The sequence below is a fragment of the Castor canadensis genome, chromosome 5 (genome assembly GCF_047511655.1).
Source record: "Castor canadensis chromosome 5, mCasCan1.hap1v2, whole genome shotgun sequence".
Taxonomy (NCBI): domain Eukaryota; kingdom Metazoa; phylum Chordata; class Mammalia; order Rodentia; family Castoridae; genus Castor; species Castor canadensis.
In genome coordinates, this window is record NC_133390.1 from 114,563,983 (window position 1) to 114,581,854 (window position 17,872).

Genomic DNA, 17,872 nt, shown 5'->3' on the forward strand with positions numbered 1-17,872 from the left:
CTGTTCAGGAGGCAGAGATCAGGAGGATCATGGGTAGAAGTCAGCCCTGGGCAAACCGTTCCCAAGACCCTATCTCCAAAAAAATCCATCACAAAAAAGGGCTGGTGCAGTGGTTCAAGTAGTCGAGGGCCTATCTAGCAAGAGTGAGGCTCTGAGTTCAAACCCCAGTACTGAAAAAAAAAAAAAAAAAAAAAAGAAATGAAGATGAGATGAGTCAATGTGAAGAAGCTACACTTTAGGTCTATCACCCCAGCTTTTAAAGGATGATCTCCTTAACAGGTATTTCAGTTACAGAACTTTAAAACTAGGATGTCTACCCAGCAGCACCAAATGCTCACCTCTTCTTCTTGGTGATAATGAGCACATCATTAAAGAGGAAGAAGTAGACTTGCTGTTTGGATGTCCTCTTTGAGAACAGCACAGTGTCTTCAACATAGGCTGTCAATTCACCTCTTTTCACCAGCCACCGTGAAGAGGAGACTAGAGGAAAAGGCTGTGAAAGAGAAATGCTCTTCAGTGCTGACAGTCAACTTCAAATCCTTTGAAGATTATTGCAAATAAAAATACAAAGTTGCAATCAAACAAATGATGCATACAGGAGGACACACCATTATTTTACAGGTGCATAGCAGCAAAAAGTAATTAGACAAGTATAATGCACTTTCCAGTAGAAAAAGAAAAATTATTTTCAATATAAAAGCTATTAAGTTGCCAATATGAAATTAAAACTCAATGAGAAAATGTTATTGGGTCATAAAATTATGATGCTTCTACTAACTCTTAACTGAAAAAGAAAACTGAAGGCAGGAATCACTTAAAGTCGAAAACCTAGTCATGGAGTCCATCCACACCAACCCGCAATTATTCTAAATGTCTCAAATCAGAGCATAAACTCAACAGAAACACATATAGGTAACTGTAGTTACAAAGAGATGTAAAAGTCTGTACTCATTTTATCAAGTAAAAAAGGCTTATTCAAGAGAAAGAAACCCACAAACTTATGTTTAGTCTTATCTACTTAGTCACATTCTTGAGTTCTTCTGTTCTTAAGTTTGTGGTGATTTTTTTCATATTAAGTTCATCTCTGAAAGCACCATGCCATTTTCTGGCTATAAAAATGAAGTTCTTTGAAAATAATCAATCATAATTTCATAGAAAAGACTGTATCCAAGGAATTACATACTGCTTTTTCTTTATTCAGTTTTATACAAGCCAACTGGAAAACTCTCAAAACCACAGAATAATCCTTACCCTTGTGAGCCCTTTCTTTTCTTTTTTTAAAGTTACCAGAAATGCTCACTGTAAAAATCAGATTAAAAAACATATATATCCATAAAATAAACAAAAGTTCTTGGATATACAAAACATAAGGGCAGTAGTAGTAAAATGGTAGACCCAAATGTCATCCTTTAAAGGGAATAATGATTAAAAATAGCTAGAGGAAATTGAGGCTATGAGGAAGGAAATGAGAAGGCTAAGAAAGGATTTTATATTTTTTCAAACTTTATAAAAGGCTTTTATAAGAAGGTTGTCCATCAGTTGTATACAAGTTCAAAAAGGAAGAGGAAAGATGATGGCTAGCCCCAAACTTTTCAAAACTGGCTATTAAGGGACTTCATGGAGTTTCCAGCCCCTAAGATCCTGAATCAGACAATTATCCAACAGGAACAGTTGAGACCTAAAAGGTCAGCAGAGAGAAAGAGTAAGAGAGAGAGTGTGTGTGTGAAAGAGAGAGGGAGAGAGAGAATGTTTGGGTAACTCTGCAGGGCCCACCAGCACACACAGAGGTCACTAGAAAGCCAACCAGCAGTGCCAGGTTGGGTCCTGCACCTTGGGCTGTAATTACTGAGAACAGAAGGCTATCTTGCCATGGAGTGTCACTCTCAGGACAGGCGCTGCCCTGTGGTCATTTCCTGGTTTAGGGGATGAGGCAAACAAGCATTTTTTGCAGGGTGGTTTTCATGGACTCCTTATATTCCACTAGGAAATAATTACATTTTCACCTAAACTCCTACAATTAACAATGGTGTTCAAACAGGTCTATACTTCTTTTGTAAACAAAAATCTCATATTGTAAATATTAAGTGAAAAGTCTCCTTCACACTCTGTTCCTGACTCACCCAGTTCCCACTCACTGCCTACTGCCCCTACAAGTAATGACTCATGCTAGTTCATTCTGGTCTTTCTAGAGATTTCTTAGGTAGAGAAAATTTAACCCCTTTGATCCTTATTTTGCCATCTTTAAAATGAACTGAATAAAAATGCCCATTGTTCTCCACAAAGTAGGTAAGATCCTAAGATGCTGCCAGTCTAATTAGCATTTCTAAGTGGTTTGAGTTCACCCATCACCTCTGTTCTGTGAGTCGTGTTTCTGCATCTGAATTACCACAGTCAAGGTGTTAAAGCAGAAGAATTCACACCTTTCTGCAAGTAGGGTGCCTGCAACCTAGTCCTGATTGAACCACCCCTAACCCAGAACGACTCTGCTGACAGTCATTCTCTGGGCTCCATTTTCTTCACTTGTAGCATTAAAGGATGCAGTTGCACTGTGTCAGCTGCCCTCAAACTGTGACAGGGCAAAGAATCTGCCTTGTGCAGAATACTAAGAAATACAAATCACTATAACACTGCTTAAGTTAGGAACAGCTTTACTAGAAAAATATGTGGCCATTTTAAATTGCTCAATTACATTTATGTATTATAAAACTAAATAGAGCCACAGTCATGAGCACATCAATTAAAAACCTCCAGCAAAGAACTGGCCATGACCTAGATTTGCCATTGTCATTTTCTGCTTCTCTGTTCATCCTGTCACTCTGCTGGCAAAGAGTATCAGACAAGCAGTAACAGGCAGCACATATCCAACAGAGTCAAGTGAGAAAAACAAACTTGAAGAGAAAAATCTGTTCACTAACAATCTTTTCTGCAAACAAAATGAGGAGTGTTCTTATCTGGCGGAGAACACCCTGGTCCAGCTCATGGGACACCACTGTTTTGCAGGGCATTTTGAGAATATTGGAGAAATCTCCATTTTCAACTCTAAAAGTCTACTTTTTTATTTACCCTTTTCCCCAAGTTTGGTGTCTTCCTGGGAAAAAATATGCTTCTTAAGTGATACCTGACTTCATGGCAGGAGAGGTCACTTTATCTGATAGAAGCAAGAGCAGAATTGCATGAAGCATCTGCCGTGCCCTCTGCCAGCCTCTCTTATCAGTTCACACCCTTCTTTGAAAAGCAGATTCTACTCACTGTGTTGCTCACAACTGTCTCCTTCTACTTAGATAAGATTTAAGCAAACATATTAATAAGCGTAAGTACAAGGATACCTTAATTTTAAATTCCAACTGGGAGTTAATTGTGTACATCATTTCAGTCCTTTCCATCTTCCGGGCTCCTTCATTGCACAGTCTAACCAACTGGAAACAGAATAGAGAGGGTTAGGAGGCCAGGAGGAAAACCTTATGTCCAAATGTAGATGTCCCACAGGAAACAGTAAGGACTTGGGAAGCCCCAGGAACTCATAGTTTTATACAATTAAGACACTGTACTCAGTTAAAAGTGGTGTGGTCAGGATGTGAAGACAGATGGGGAAAAAGGGTCCTGAAAATTTTCAGGGACACGTATCCTCTGCAGCCTCCACACAAGCATTCATGACATACTCCAAATCTCTAACCACTCTGCTTCTTTCCTCTGCACCCCCATGGAAACCCCACCTAATCTCAGGGCAAGCTCACCCCCCTCTCCACTTCCAGATCAGAGCAGCAGGAGGCAGACTACCAACTTCAAATGCCAAATCTAAGCACAGTGCTATGTGCAAAGCTTCCTTCTTTCAGCACCAAGGGGTGCTGAAAGAGAAACCTCAGAGAACTGGACGGCCAATGATTCTCCAAGGATGACCAAGCTAAGGGAAAATCAGTTTAATTGGAACCACTGAATTATCTGCAAAGCAAAGGCATTCACAGTGCTTTGGTGTGTATGTAACATGTACTTGGTTCAGGGTCCAAATCAAAAAAACTTTGTATCTCTAATTTTTTATTAATTGAAAAATCTGAAAAAAAAAGTCTGCATAAGGATTACTGACCATAAAGACAAATGTGGTAATTCAAAATAAAGGATGGAAATTTTATTTTTAATAGTACTGCATTGTTAGGTAAGTAATACATGCCCGTTATAAAAAAAGTAAGATAAGATAAAATAACAACAATAATACAGAACTCAATGAAAGAGTCCACAAGTACTGGTGGATGGCTCAAGTGGTGGAGTAACTGGAAACTGGTTTGTTACTTCCCTTTGTATGCATATGAAAATATAAATACACACATATTTTGTGGAATTTTTTTCTTTTATTTTTGGAAATGGATCATTTTATATTTTTCTACAACTCTTTACCACTTGCTAGGGACTAAATTTTGTACTTGACAAATTCCTATGTTAAAATCCTAACTCCACCGTAATAGTAGAGGAATTAAGGCCTTTGGGAGGTGACTGGGTCATGAGGGTGGGGCCCTCATGAATGGCGTTATGACCTTGCAAGCAGAGTGCCCACTTACCTGATCCCTAACCTCACAGTGCTCCATTTCAGGCCTAAGCCTTTCTTAACGTGTGGCTATGTCTTTCCTTCACACTTCTGCACATCTGTGTCCCTCTGACTTGACACCCTTCACGCCAGGCTAACCAACTAACTCCTCCTCTACATTTCCACTTGCCACTTGACTTTCAGGACTCATGGACAGTAGCATTTAACACACAATGGGACACTCCTGCTCCCGCATAAACAAAGACAGTTTGTAAGTCACTAAAAAAAGTAAGGAATAAATCCTTTAGAGTGACTGCTTTTTTAAATGAAAGAAAAATGGCATTATTAAGTTCAGCTTATCATCTTATTTCATAAACTTCCAAAGTATCTATCAGAGAAAAGATGGCGTCATGCCACCACCATGGAAATCCTGAAGAAACCACAGAGATTAAAAACAAAAAACAGCCCCAAAATGTCTGATGCAATGATGTCATCAAGGAGTCCATTTTAATGCCTATTTCGAAGGGACAAGCACTAATCTGGAAGTGTGTACCCTGCTGTTTTCATTAAAATCTGCCTCAGTATATTCAAGCCAGACCTTCCTTCAGCGTCTGCCAAAACATTATTAAATTTGGATTGCTGAATTTTTTGTTTTAGGCCCAATATACATGGGGAAATAAAGCTCCGGGCTGCTAAAGAAATATAAAGACAAAAGAAAAGTTGATGGATCGAATTCACACAACAAGAGAGTATGTGGAGTTTGGAGGCATGCGATGAAGCAGGGTAGACGCCTCACATGATGGTGGCCTTGGGCATGGAACAAGCTTCCCAAAGGTACTTCGATTGCATACAGAGGACTCTGAAGCCTCCTTATAGTTTTTTTCTTCCCATAAACCCACTTCTAGGAATGTATCTTTAAATGACACTGGGCACATTCAGGGTATAGACAGAGTTTATCTTTAGAAATAAGCTGATAAGCAAATCATAAATACAAGATGCTATTCAATACAGTACTATTTGGAATCATAAATGAAATAGGTATCAATGAACCCATTCTTAAGTATGTTTACACCATCTGCTAAAATTGGAATATAAATTCAGTAGAAGGACTCACACAGCAGAATGGCAACTGTCATTTTTGAGTGATGCAATTACTGATACATTCTATTTTCTGTCTCTCATATCTTCCAAAGTATCTGTAATGTACACTTAGTATCTTATTTTCTTTAAAAATATACCTGCATAAACAGTAGTGCATGCTTAGAGAGCAGTGTTTTTAGTTTGACTGGAATTTTTTTCTTTTTTGGCAATACTACAGTTTGAACTCAAGACTTTGAAAGCTTTCTAGGCAGGTGCTCTACCAATTGAGCCCAAGAGCAGTGTTTAAGAATGGGAAAAAAAAAAAAAAAAGCCTCATTACTTCCTCTCTTCTACACTCTTCTCCCCTTACTACCTCAAATTATGGTTCAAAGTTTGATGTGTATGCTTCTGGAATTATTTCTGCATGTTGATAACATTCACAGGCATATCAATACATTTTATTCATTATCTAGATAGATATCATTACTATTTGTATTGTTCTGCAACTTAATTTTATTTGGTGTACAACACAACTTAGACGTCTCTGAGTACTCACAGACACACGCCTGCCTTTTTGTCAATGGCTAAAGCAATGTTACAGGAAAAGATTAATGAGTGCCTGTCTGGATATTTGTCTTTAGGAGAAAACCTTAAAACATTATTCTTAATATAATTAGCATTTTGATAAGGTGATAATTCTCTTCCAATGAGAGAGTGAATAGGAGAAAACAGCACAGATTTCATTTGGAATTAAAAAAAAAAAAAAAAACCATCTCTAGATCCCCACCTAATTACATGGCAGACCACCCTGGATAAGCATCTATTAGAGTCCCTGGAAGGTTTCCTCCCCAGGGCCCCTGTATATTAACAGGAAACCAGGGAATAAACACATGTGTCATTTAATAGAAACATCTTTCTTGTTTTGGAGTTGTTTGATTAGGTCAATTTCTTTCCAAGGCTCCAGATTTGGTAAGTTTTTAGTCTTTTCAGCCATGAGCATGAGTGTGAACATGTATTATTCACATTAGCATTTTAATTACCAAAAAGGTATCCCTCAAGTTTTTTCGTTGTGTATTGTTTTTTCTCCAATAATGAGTAACTATCTAGAGAGACTGACTTAAGGGGTTTAGGTAAAATCTGTTTCTAAAAACTTGGGCCTCAACATCCCAATTTTTTTTTTTTTTTTGATGAGACTGCGGTTTGAACTCAGGGCTTTGTGCTTGCAAAGCAGGTGTTCTACTGCTTCAGCCATTCTTCTAGTCCTCAACATCCCAAATTTTACTCTCTAAAATACTGGACTTTCCAATTTCTTTGATTTCACACAAAACAAACAAATAAAGTTCTATATTTTAATTTTGGACCATAAATGCTCTTTATGTGTATATACTTTCTGCTGAAAATACTGATATAATTTACCCAGAAGTAATGAAACTCCATTGCTAACCTTCACAAACAAAAAAGGTTAATTTCCAAGCTGGCTACATTAACAATTTCAGTTCCCATATAATCCTAGGAGACTGTGGGAGTATTTCCAATATTTGTGACTCATTTCAAGAGAGCAAGACATGCTATCCTATAGAGGAACCAGGCACTGGCATAGTACCTCTTCAGGGACCAGTATAAATCAGAGATGCCTGAAGGATACAGTAACCTACCAAAACTGGGATGGAAATTCTTGAAAAAAATTAAACAACAGTCCTCATTCAATTCAATGGCCAATTCCTGCCACCTTCCTCTTTTCTTATCTATGAAAAGTCTTCTTTTTTAATTTCTCAGTAACACCAAGCAAAATTTGTCCAAGTCTCTTTTATGTCTGAGGCTAGAACCTCTCTGTAGCTTCTTCTAAAGGTCTTCCTGGAGCCCCTCTCCTCTGATGTGGCACAGGATTTGGGTTCCTGAAGGAGAGACTCAGGTGGTGGGACCTGAGGTACCTTCATACTTGCCAAGCTATTTCACCTATGTTCCCCACAGTGGATAGGGAAGAGACCACGGATGGGTAAGAGATGAACTTAGGAACCCAGATACTTATTTTTAATATAAAACTGTATGCTAGAAAAAATAAATAGCTCAAAATAGCCATGATTTTTTAATCATTATTGGCAAGAGTGAGGATAAGTAAGAGTGTATCTATTAAAGCTGATTAAAATAAGGCACTTCACAATAAAGTGGAACAAACGTACACCCCACTCATACAGGGCTGGAGACATTTAGGAAGCTTCGGCCATGTTCACTGTCTCTGCTCCTTGGCTCCCTCGGACCTAATCCACTGTGTGCCTCAGGGACTCCCATACTTCCTACTGCTTTCTCATAGCAACAGTTACACATTTCCACTTGTTCTATTCTTTAAACAAATAAACAAAGACCTTCCTTACTTCTCTTTCAGCTACAGCTCTATTTCTCTTTCTATTCCCATTCTGATTCTTGAAATAGTGAGCTCCCCTTGCTGGCTGCTGGTTAGCTGCCTAATCACACCATCCACTCCTTCCTCAACATGCTCAATTCTGGCTTATGCATCCACCAAGGAGACAACCTGCCTGATGATAACCCCAAAAGATGATTCAATCACTACCTCAATCTCTCAGGAGCAGTCAGCAGTGCTAACCACCAAGTTATCTGCCATTGCCAAGGCCATATGGTTTTCCTTTATCTTCTCTAGCATGTTTTATGTTGTTTTCATATCTTCTCTGCTGGCTCCATTTCCCCAAACAAGACTGTAAATACTGGTGCTCCCCAGGCCTGTACCTCAGACCTGCTGCTTTTCCCATTCTGTACCCTCTCCATGACTAATCTTCTCCACTCTCCCACCTTCAAATATTGCTATGTGGGTCTCTCCCCTGAACTTTTGACTTCCTTATTCAGTTAACTTGCATATTTTATGGGATCGCAACTATAACGTATCTGGAATGGAACTCATCAGTATTTGCCTCCATTCCTATTATAGGACTAAAAATACCATCCACCCAGTTGTCCAAACCAGAGATCATATTCCTTTGGTCTGCCCCTAACTGAGCTCACCCAATCAATTTCTAAGCCTACTCACCTAATATACAGGTCTATTTCCTTCTATCTTCCTATCGTGGGCCACTCTTCTCTTGCCTAATCATCTATAATTGGTCCCATAACTGGGTTTATAACTGGTCTTATCCCCCATTGTCCTCTGCATAACACATGGATTTGTAGCTTCCACATCATCTTAGGATAAGATACACCACTTCCTAACACGTGTAGCAGGGCCCCACACAACTGGCTTCTAGCACTGTCTCTTAGATTGGTTTTTTCAAATTCCCCAAAACTTTCCTGCATTTGGATCACTACACAAATCTGGGACACTCTCCTCCAGTCCCTGCCTCATAGCTATTTTTTTTTCTGCTGTACTATCATCTTAATTATCACTCTGTACTTCCCTTCTTGTGTCACTCACTATCCTCTACTGTAATTCTATTTAATGTCTGACTTCCTCTGTACACTGGACATGCCAAGAGTGCAGTAACCACATCTGTCTTATTCATCACCACATTTTCAAGGCTGTCACTGTGCCTAGCACTATAGTTGATACTTAATAAATATTTGTTGAAGGAGAGAATGAATAAGCAGCTATTTACACACCAGAAGAAAACGAGATACTTACAGGACCTTAACATAAAACTGTCTGTAACAGTAAACATACCAATTTCATTTGAGTACAGCACATATTGTTCTGTTTTTCAACTACCTAAAAGATTGTGCAAATGGAAGGAGAATCTGTCAGTCTGCAATACACCAAGGCAGGCACTCTCATTCAGGGTTTCCACATGGCTCACCATCTCATGAGCTACTCAGCAATTACCTTGCTTACTTCCTTTAAGGCCCTTTTGCAGACTTCATACTTCGGAGAGTCCTTAGGTGTTTTTTGACAGATAGTCTACAATGCAATAAAAATAAACAAAATCATTATCTTACTAAGTCAATGAAACCACTGTTCAGCTACTTCCTCTTACTCAAAGAAAACATAATGCTGAATGTAATACTGTGGATGATGACGGCAATGTTATTAAAATTGAATCTAAAGAACTGGGAAAGAATCTTTGAACATGCAGGACCAAGTAAATCCAAGGAAAGGTTAAATAAGAGGGCAGACTTCGGAGGCCAGTAAGCCTGGTTTCAAATCCAACTTATCCTACTTAGTTGGCAAGTAGGCAAGTCACTGGCTCAGTTTCTTCATCTGTAAAACTGAAACAATGACAACCACGTCCCAAGGTTGTCGCAAGGGTTCAATGACAATTCACTTCTATAAGTGCCTTGCATACAGTAGGTCCTCAAAAGAGAAGAGTTACTTTGATGGTAAAATCCAGTTCCAAGAGGGTCAACTGGAGGTAAACTGAGTCAGGGGCTCAGCATGCCTAATATGAAAGTTAGAAAACCTAAGTCCTCAAAAACCCAGAACTTTTTGAGTGTCAAAATGACACCAGAAATGGAAAATTCCACACCATGAAACTTTGTTTCGTGTACAAAATTACTTAAAATATAACTATATACCTTAGTAATTATAATTTATATTTTATATAATTACTTTCAGGCTATGTATATAAGGTGCATATAAAATAAATGAATTTCATATTTATACTTCAGCCTCATTTCTAAGATGCCTTAATGCATATAAAAATATTCCAAAATTAAAAAAAATCTGAGATATGATACATATTTCATTCCAAGTTGGGATAAGAGATACTCAACTTGTATATAGAACTTTACATATTCAAAGCCTGGGGAGCGATTTTAATTTTTAAAGATGTTCATCTCAACAAGTTTAAGTAAATAACAATAAAGAGACAATATTACATATATATATATATATATATATATATATATATATATATATATATAAATTTTTTTTTGAGAGGGAAGTACTGGAGTTTGAACTCAGGCCTCAGGCTTGCTTGGCAGGTACCCTACCTCTATGCCAGCCCAAAAAACAGTATTTTAAGTGCATTCAAATTCTGCTTAGGTAGTCAGATGCTCACATATGGGAAACAGAAGAAGGAACAGGCATGGAGCAGGTGGAGGTGGAAGGTGGCTGGTAACTAGCAAGCCAATTATGCCTTGTGAGTGAACGAGTACTAAGCTTACACAGCTGAAAGTCAGGCGCCAGGATTGTTACAGGTGAAAAGCACAGGCTATATACCATCTGTCTGTTTATTCGCATTAGAAATTCTTTACTATGAACCACTGCAACAAATACATTTAGACTACAACCATTACATGTGCAAACAAGTAATGTTTAAGAACAGTATTTAACCACACTATGAGCTGTGTACATGTCATGCACTTCATATTCTACTCTATTTCATGTCTTAAAAATTCTGCTCATGATATAAAAATCAATTTTATGATACTCTAATGGATATAAAGCAATATGAAAAAATTACTGATTTTTGTCCCTGAGAGCAGACATCTTTAGTTGGGAGTCTATATGCTAAAATTTTACAGAAAATGTGCATACATTAATTTTCTGGGGGGAAAGGCTACAGCTTCATTCAAAATTTCAAAAGGAATTATAATCCAAAAAGGTATACAGCCCACTGGGCAATCATGGCAAAAATATCCAACACTGCACACAATGCATGTTAAACATTGGGAGTCCCATTCTATTTAAGTTATTGTCTCAAAACCTGGTTTTGATAACCTTGCCATAGTCTATCCTCAGACATGATAAAGACTGATCTAAAAAAATCAAATTAAGTTTTCAAAACCTTAAGTTTCCCAACACAGTCATGATATTGCATAATGATGTTTGGGCTAATGGTAGGTCACATATAAGATGGTGATCTCCTGCTGATGACATAGCTCTCTCAGTCAATGACATTTTATTATGCTTGCACAACAATGAAAATGCCTAGCCATGCATTTCTCAGAATGCACCCCCACTGTTAGGCAACTCATGACTTTGTTCAGGAGGTAAGTTCCTAATGACACATGGTGGACATCAAGGAAGGGTGCAAAGGCAATGCAATGAGGTGAACTGGGAGAACAGCAATGTGCTGTGGATTCTGAAATAAGCTGTCCCCAAACTGTGACACAGTCAACAAAGTGACCACGATCACATGCTCTGATGCATTTCAAATTTTCACTGTTGTTCTAGAATATCTCTTAGAATTTACAGTGGAAGTCAGAATACAGAATTTACTTTATAACCTAAATCATATACTATTATCTTGTGTTTGTAAAAGTCAATACCAATATGTTGATACTATGCCAATGTCCTGACTCAAACTTAGAGTTCATTTGTGACAGTCCACTTTAATTTAATCAAAAGATAGTATCTGTCCCACTGAATGGGTGGGACCCCCTCTCCTCTCATTGCTAATCCTGCTCTACCAGCTGCCAGAGGTGAATGCAAACAGTGCGTGGACCCTCTGCCCTTGGCCTGACTGTCTTCCCCAATGTACCTCATGCAAGGCAGTCTCTGCTTACTTCCCCCAGAGGGTCCCCCATTATTCAAAGTCAAACTCTTGTTTCCTTCATGAATGTTGCCTAACAGAAAAGACACAGGACCTTCCAGACTCTCTCTGCACAATGCATGGTGGGAGCAAGTTTGGGCCTTGTAATGCTAAAGAAAGTTTCATTTCCACTCCAGTTGGGAGGGATCTTAGTGACCAACCTGAAACTGAGGCTCAAGCAAAGTGACTTGTCCAAGGCCCCACACTTGGTGGCTCAGCCAGAAATGAAATTCAGGCATCCTGACTTCAAGAAACCAATATTCTTCCCACTTAAAAAAACGTTAAGTCAGAGGATAATGTAATCAAACTTCGCCAGTGATCACACAAATCTAAAAGATAAACTCCAGGAATACCAAACACAGTAAGACTTTCCAACTAAACAGCATTTTCTCACTCAATTCTGAAATTTTATAGAAAGGAAATTTAAGTGGAATAAGTGTAATTTGCTTAATCAGTTATCTACAGAGAAAAAGGCCACCAGACCGTGTCTTACATCCATCAGCAGGGGAAGGCGGGTCACCCTCTGCATGGGGAGAATGAGAAAAGAGATCATGGGTAAGTTTCTGCAGTCCTCCTGGGACTCGATCCGTGACAATACTTCCTTAAAGGAGGGATTGGTGGCTCTGAGGGAAAACAAAGCAAAATGAAACTTCAGAATGTTTCCTTCTCAAGCAAAGAAGCAGATAAAAATGTGTTAATCAGTGATTTTTAAATACACGAAAATAATATAAACAATCACAATGGCATGTCTGCCAAGCGTAAGATGTGATGTCACAAAATCATATGAGCTAGAAATTTGTAAAAGTGGAATGTAAACAAATGAGGAGGAATGGTAGCATAACGGTGAACACAACAGAGATAAATCTGCATATAGGACAGGTCTCATATTTGATCATCTATGAATGCACTCCACTAGTAAGGCAACAACAGCATGTTTTAAGCCATACCTCTGGCCTTAGACAATGGTTTAAGAAGGATATATCATCTGGGCTGGAATTATTAAGAATCTACTGGCCTCTTTCTCATATGGAAAATCTTTTTTTTTTTTTTTTGGTTGTTGTTTTTTGAGTCAGGATGTCACTATGTAGCCCAGGTGTGCCTCATACTTATGATGCCGCTGCCCGAGCCTCCCAAGTGCTGGGACTGCAGGCATGGGCAACCATGCTAGGTCAGAAAAATCTTTTGATCACATTAGCCAGAATTCTTCTTTTCCTCTCCTTAAGCTGTAAGAGCAGGGATGATACTGCATGACATATGGAACTGAGCAAACTACTCCCAAACATATTATCTCATGTGGAACCAGCCATGTAACTTTTCAGGGAGGTCAGGTAGGGATTTCAATAAGGGAATGGAGCTCAGAAAGGTGACTAAGTTGCCACATGATATAAGAGCAGCAACTGGCAAAAAGAGAAAGAAGTCAAACTAACGTCCTCTGATCTGTAAGCCAGGGCTCTGATTCCTCCCTTCCTTCTCCCCTCACCTCATCCCTGCGGAAGTCTGTCATGGGGAGAGGAGGAGAGGGTGGCTCTGGACTCTGCACTTCCACATTCTGGAGAAAGAAGAGCCAGCAGGCAGCATAGGGGCAATAAGGATTTTTTTTTTAAATATATAATTTGAAAATTAGATGATTTGGTTCAAGACTATTAAAAGTAAATTGGGAAAAGCCATGGACCGCTAAGTAACAGAGATTTATTTTCATTTGCTCAAAATGAGAAGTTTTAAAGTTTTCTTTCCCTGATAGTCCTGAAAAGATTTTTAGGATGTTAAAATAACAAAACTCCACATTGGTTACATATTTTTAAATCACTCAAGTTCCAGGTCCCCTCCCCACTCCAAAGGTTCTCATAAAAGAGTAAGATGGTTCTAACAGTGCTTGTTCAGTGTCAGAGATTTGTGGACATTTCTAAAGTACTGCTCGAGTTGAAAGTTACTGCTGTAAAGCTGAATGCACATCAGCTGTCACAAATCCCCTGAAAACACAAACACTGATGTCCATGTGAAGCCTCTCCTGATGGTATGGTTAAGGTAATTCAAATAAAATCTCTATTTTTGAGAGTCACACAATGTATCCTAACTATTTACATTTTTTAAACCCTGCAAAACAAAATGAAAACCACCAAAGATAGCTCTAGTTTGAGGCTTTGTCTTCAAATGTGAACTTGTGCTCTCTGACAGTGACAGAGCAACCTCTGTCCCTGTGTCAGGGGTCCCAGAAGGCTGTGGGGCAAGGGGAAGTGCACAGCATGACTTTGCCCCCGGGGAGCTTTCTGCAATGTCTACAGACATTTTTATGTCTAGTGGATAGAGGTCAGGGATTCTGTCCAACATCCCACAATGCTCGGACAGCCACCACTACAAAGACTTATCTAGCCTGAAGTGCACACAAACCCTTCTTTACACTAAAACCTCATCTGGAGCTGGCAGCTGAATGATTTCCACCCTGCCCATAAGAGCATTTCATGAGGGTGTGGAGGGGCAAAGTCAGCCCATCTCACCTATGTGGGGACTTGAACCATTTCTTTAAGCAGCAACGCCTAGGCCTCCCAGGGATCTCACACATGGCATACAGCTGACCAGAGCTCTATGCTATAGTCATAAATGCCACAACTCACAAGAGAGGGGAGAATGACAATAGCCAGGAAGCCCCCAAACTGGGTTTACAGTGAAGTACAACTGTGCTATAAAACAGCTACTTGTGATGAATAGGGCCCTTAACAATAAAACAGCATAGAAGGCACTGAACGAATGCTAACTAGAAGGAGGTTATGGGATGTGTCTCACATCAAAACTCTAGGAACCTACAAAGGACAAGATGAAAGGGTAAAGGTGTGAAAAGAAATGGGGGCATCTTCAAGAACACCTTTTTCTACCACTTCCTTCCAGACCCTCCTTCAGCAACTCAGCCCTAGCTACCCAGGGTGGGAGAGAGTGGAATCAGTGATTCCCATAAACAACTTACAAGACAGATTAGAATAGTAGCAGAAACCCGGAATCCTAGCTTACAGCTCTGCCTCTTAAGAACCAGCTCTTGGTCGCAGGGAAACCACGAAATTGCCAGTTACTGGCTTAGAGGTTGAGTGATGATCACCCCTGACTTGCGACAATTAGGGGGAAGAAGAAGAAGAAGAAAAACACCAAGGACAACAACAACGAACTATAATTTCCTAAGTGCTTTAGAGAGCAGTCTCTATAGACTAGATTTTTCTCTTCAAACATTCTCACCCTAAAAGAAATCTTAAACATTTTTCCCCTAGGAAAGAGCCCATCAGGAAGAATTTCTACATAGGATGGAAGAGGTCAATTAATTTCGATCAACGGGCTCTAATTAAAAGTAGGTTACGTCTTGAAGCTGTAACATTCAATATTGCTTACAACAATTTTTGCAGCGTTCGTTGTTGGTAGACCTCATTTGTGCAGTATTTCACATAGGGGTCAAACGTGGATGCTGTATACTTTTCCACAATGTCACTTATATCATCAATGAAGATATTATTCTGGTGTCTTGCTTCCAACTCTGTAAAGAACCTAAGAAACAAACAAAAGCAATCATGCTTCTTCTATATACTTTAATGGACAACAGATTATCCTCGTGCAATGCTATTACACAGGATTTAGAAACATCAGCAATACACACAACACAATACCAACTCAAAAAGAACAACAACAAAAACAAATCCCATGAAAATTGGTCTAATTTTAAGTCTACCATAGTAACACCTTATTGCTTCAACTGTTTAACTGAAAATATTGATAAGCCCAGGCATTTCTCTGTCTTCAGGTACATGTTAGAATAAACAGGTTTCACTTTGGTTTTTTTGCTGTACTAGGGCTTGAACTCAGGGCCTACATCTTGAGCTACTCCATCAGCCCTATTTCTGTGATGGTTTTTCTGAGATAGGGTCTCATGAACTATTTGCCAGGGGTGGCTTTGAACTGCGATCCTCCTGATCTCTGCCTCCTGAATATCTAGGATTATGGGCTGAGCCACCAGCACCTGGCATGTTTCACTAATTTTTAAGAATTACCTAAATGGAAGGAAAAGGGAGTTCATATTCATATATTTTACTGCATTTAAAAGTACATGAGCAAAACTCCTTAAAAAAACAAGTCTGAAATAAACCTAACTCTGTACGTCTTTCCCTCAAAGTAAAAACAATCACATTATTTTAAACCTATTGATAAGCATAGTGTTTAAATGCTTTCATAATTTATTTGGACTGCAATTTAGAATTATTAAATTTAGTGTATTAGAGGGGATGAACTTGTTCAGGTGCACTGTAAACATGTATGGGATTATCACAATGAAGCTCATCATAATATTGTATGCTAATTCAAAAATGTATTAAAACTGATAAAAAATGTACTGTATAGATAGACAGCAATTTAGGGCTTCTAGATTTTCCATTCACATACACACACACACACTGTCTTCTCTCTCTCTCTATTATATATATATACACACACATACACACACATATACATGCGCATATACATATATGCATGTATATATATATACATGCATGTATGTCATGATTATCCATTCATTTGTTGGTGGATACGGGTAATTTCTACCTTTTGGCCAGGAACAGCACTGTTATGAACACTCTCGTAGAACGTGATGTGTGAGTATGTTTTCAAATCCTTGGGGCATAAGCCTAAAAACAGAACTTTAATTGCACTGACTATACAGGTAACAGTGTACACATCAAGACTTGATCGTGCAATACCAAGAACCAATTCAGAAGAATCTGGGCTCTCTGAAAAGGAGGAGGTTGTGCACTAAATGAAAGATGAGTCAGAAATGACCCTTTCCTTCTGGATCTCACAGCTGAGCAGTTCCTAAAACCCTTGGGCTTTCCATAATGACAAATGGTTTTTGTATGCTAATGAGCTATCTGGTGGCTGGGGACTGCATGGCAACTTTAGGAGGAAGCTGGTAACCAGGGTGATTATGGGGTTGGAATTTTCAGCTCCTCCCTCTAAACCTCCAAGGAAGGAAAAAGACAGAGGTTTGAGATCATTGACCAATGGCCCAGAACGAATTAAACCTATATAATGCCACCTTCATAAAAACCCCTGAACAATGAGCTTCAGAGAGGGCTGAACACACTGAGGTTCGAGGAGGGTAGCAGGCCTGGGAAGATCATGGAACTCTGTGCCACCTGACAGCTATACCTTTCCTTAAGCATCTCTTCATTTGGTTGTCCTCAAGTTGGATGCCTTATAAATAAGCCAGTAACAGTAAATGCTTCTGTACTCCATGAGTGTTCTGCAAGTCACTGACCCTGAAACAGGGTAGGGGAGGGAGTGGAAGGAATGGACTAACTTTGTAGCGAGGTAAGACAGAAGTGTGAGTAACCTGGGGTCCCATACTGGCAACTGGCTTCTGAAGTAAGGGAAGTCTTGGGGTGCAGAGCCCTTAAACTTACAGAGTCTATACTCTAGGTAGCTAGTGTGAGAACTGTAAGACACTCAGCAGGCACCTGGAGAGTAGGAGAATTGATTTTGTGACAAACACAACATTCATTTGGTGTCAGAAGTATGGTGACCAAAACAGCTCCATGAAAACTCCAGAGGGCAAGGTGGAGCAACTATGAGGTACACAGGTGAGGAGATGGGTGAGCTGGGTCATCACAGGTCATCTTCAAGAGCAGGATGGTGCAATGGGAGCCTAGGAACAGGGCTCAGTGGCAGAGAAAGCCACACAGTAGGATCTCATTTGGGAAGTGGTAGATCAGAGATGCTGACCATAGGAGGAGCAAGAATAGAGAGAGAAGCCTACAGAACAGGTGAGAGCTAC

The 17,872-nt window shown here is 39.3% G+C and overlaps 1 protein-coding gene across 3 annotated transcripts in view; it reads right to left on the minus strand.

Moving 5' to 3' along the window:
* Arhgef26 (Rho guanine nucleotide exchange factor 26) overlaps nt 1-17,872 on the minus strand; it is a 111,940-nt gene that overhangs the window by 28,905 nt on the left and 65,163 nt on the right. For all 3 annotated transcript variants that reach the window (XM_074073950.1, XM_074073949.1, XM_074073951.1), the window contains exons 7-11: nt 15,445-15,597; nt 12,566-12,695; nt 9,423-9,497; nt 3,327-3,416; nt 339-493 (exon numbers count right to left, since the gene is read on the minus strand). In XM_074073950.1, coding sequence (XP_073930051.1) covers nt 339-493; nt 3,327-3,416; nt 9,423-9,497; nt 12,566-12,695; nt 15,445-15,597 — 603 coding nt within the window. The remainder of the gene's footprint in view (nt 1-338; nt 494-3,326; nt 3,417-9,422; nt 9,498-12,565; nt 12,696-15,444; nt 15,598-17,872) is intronic.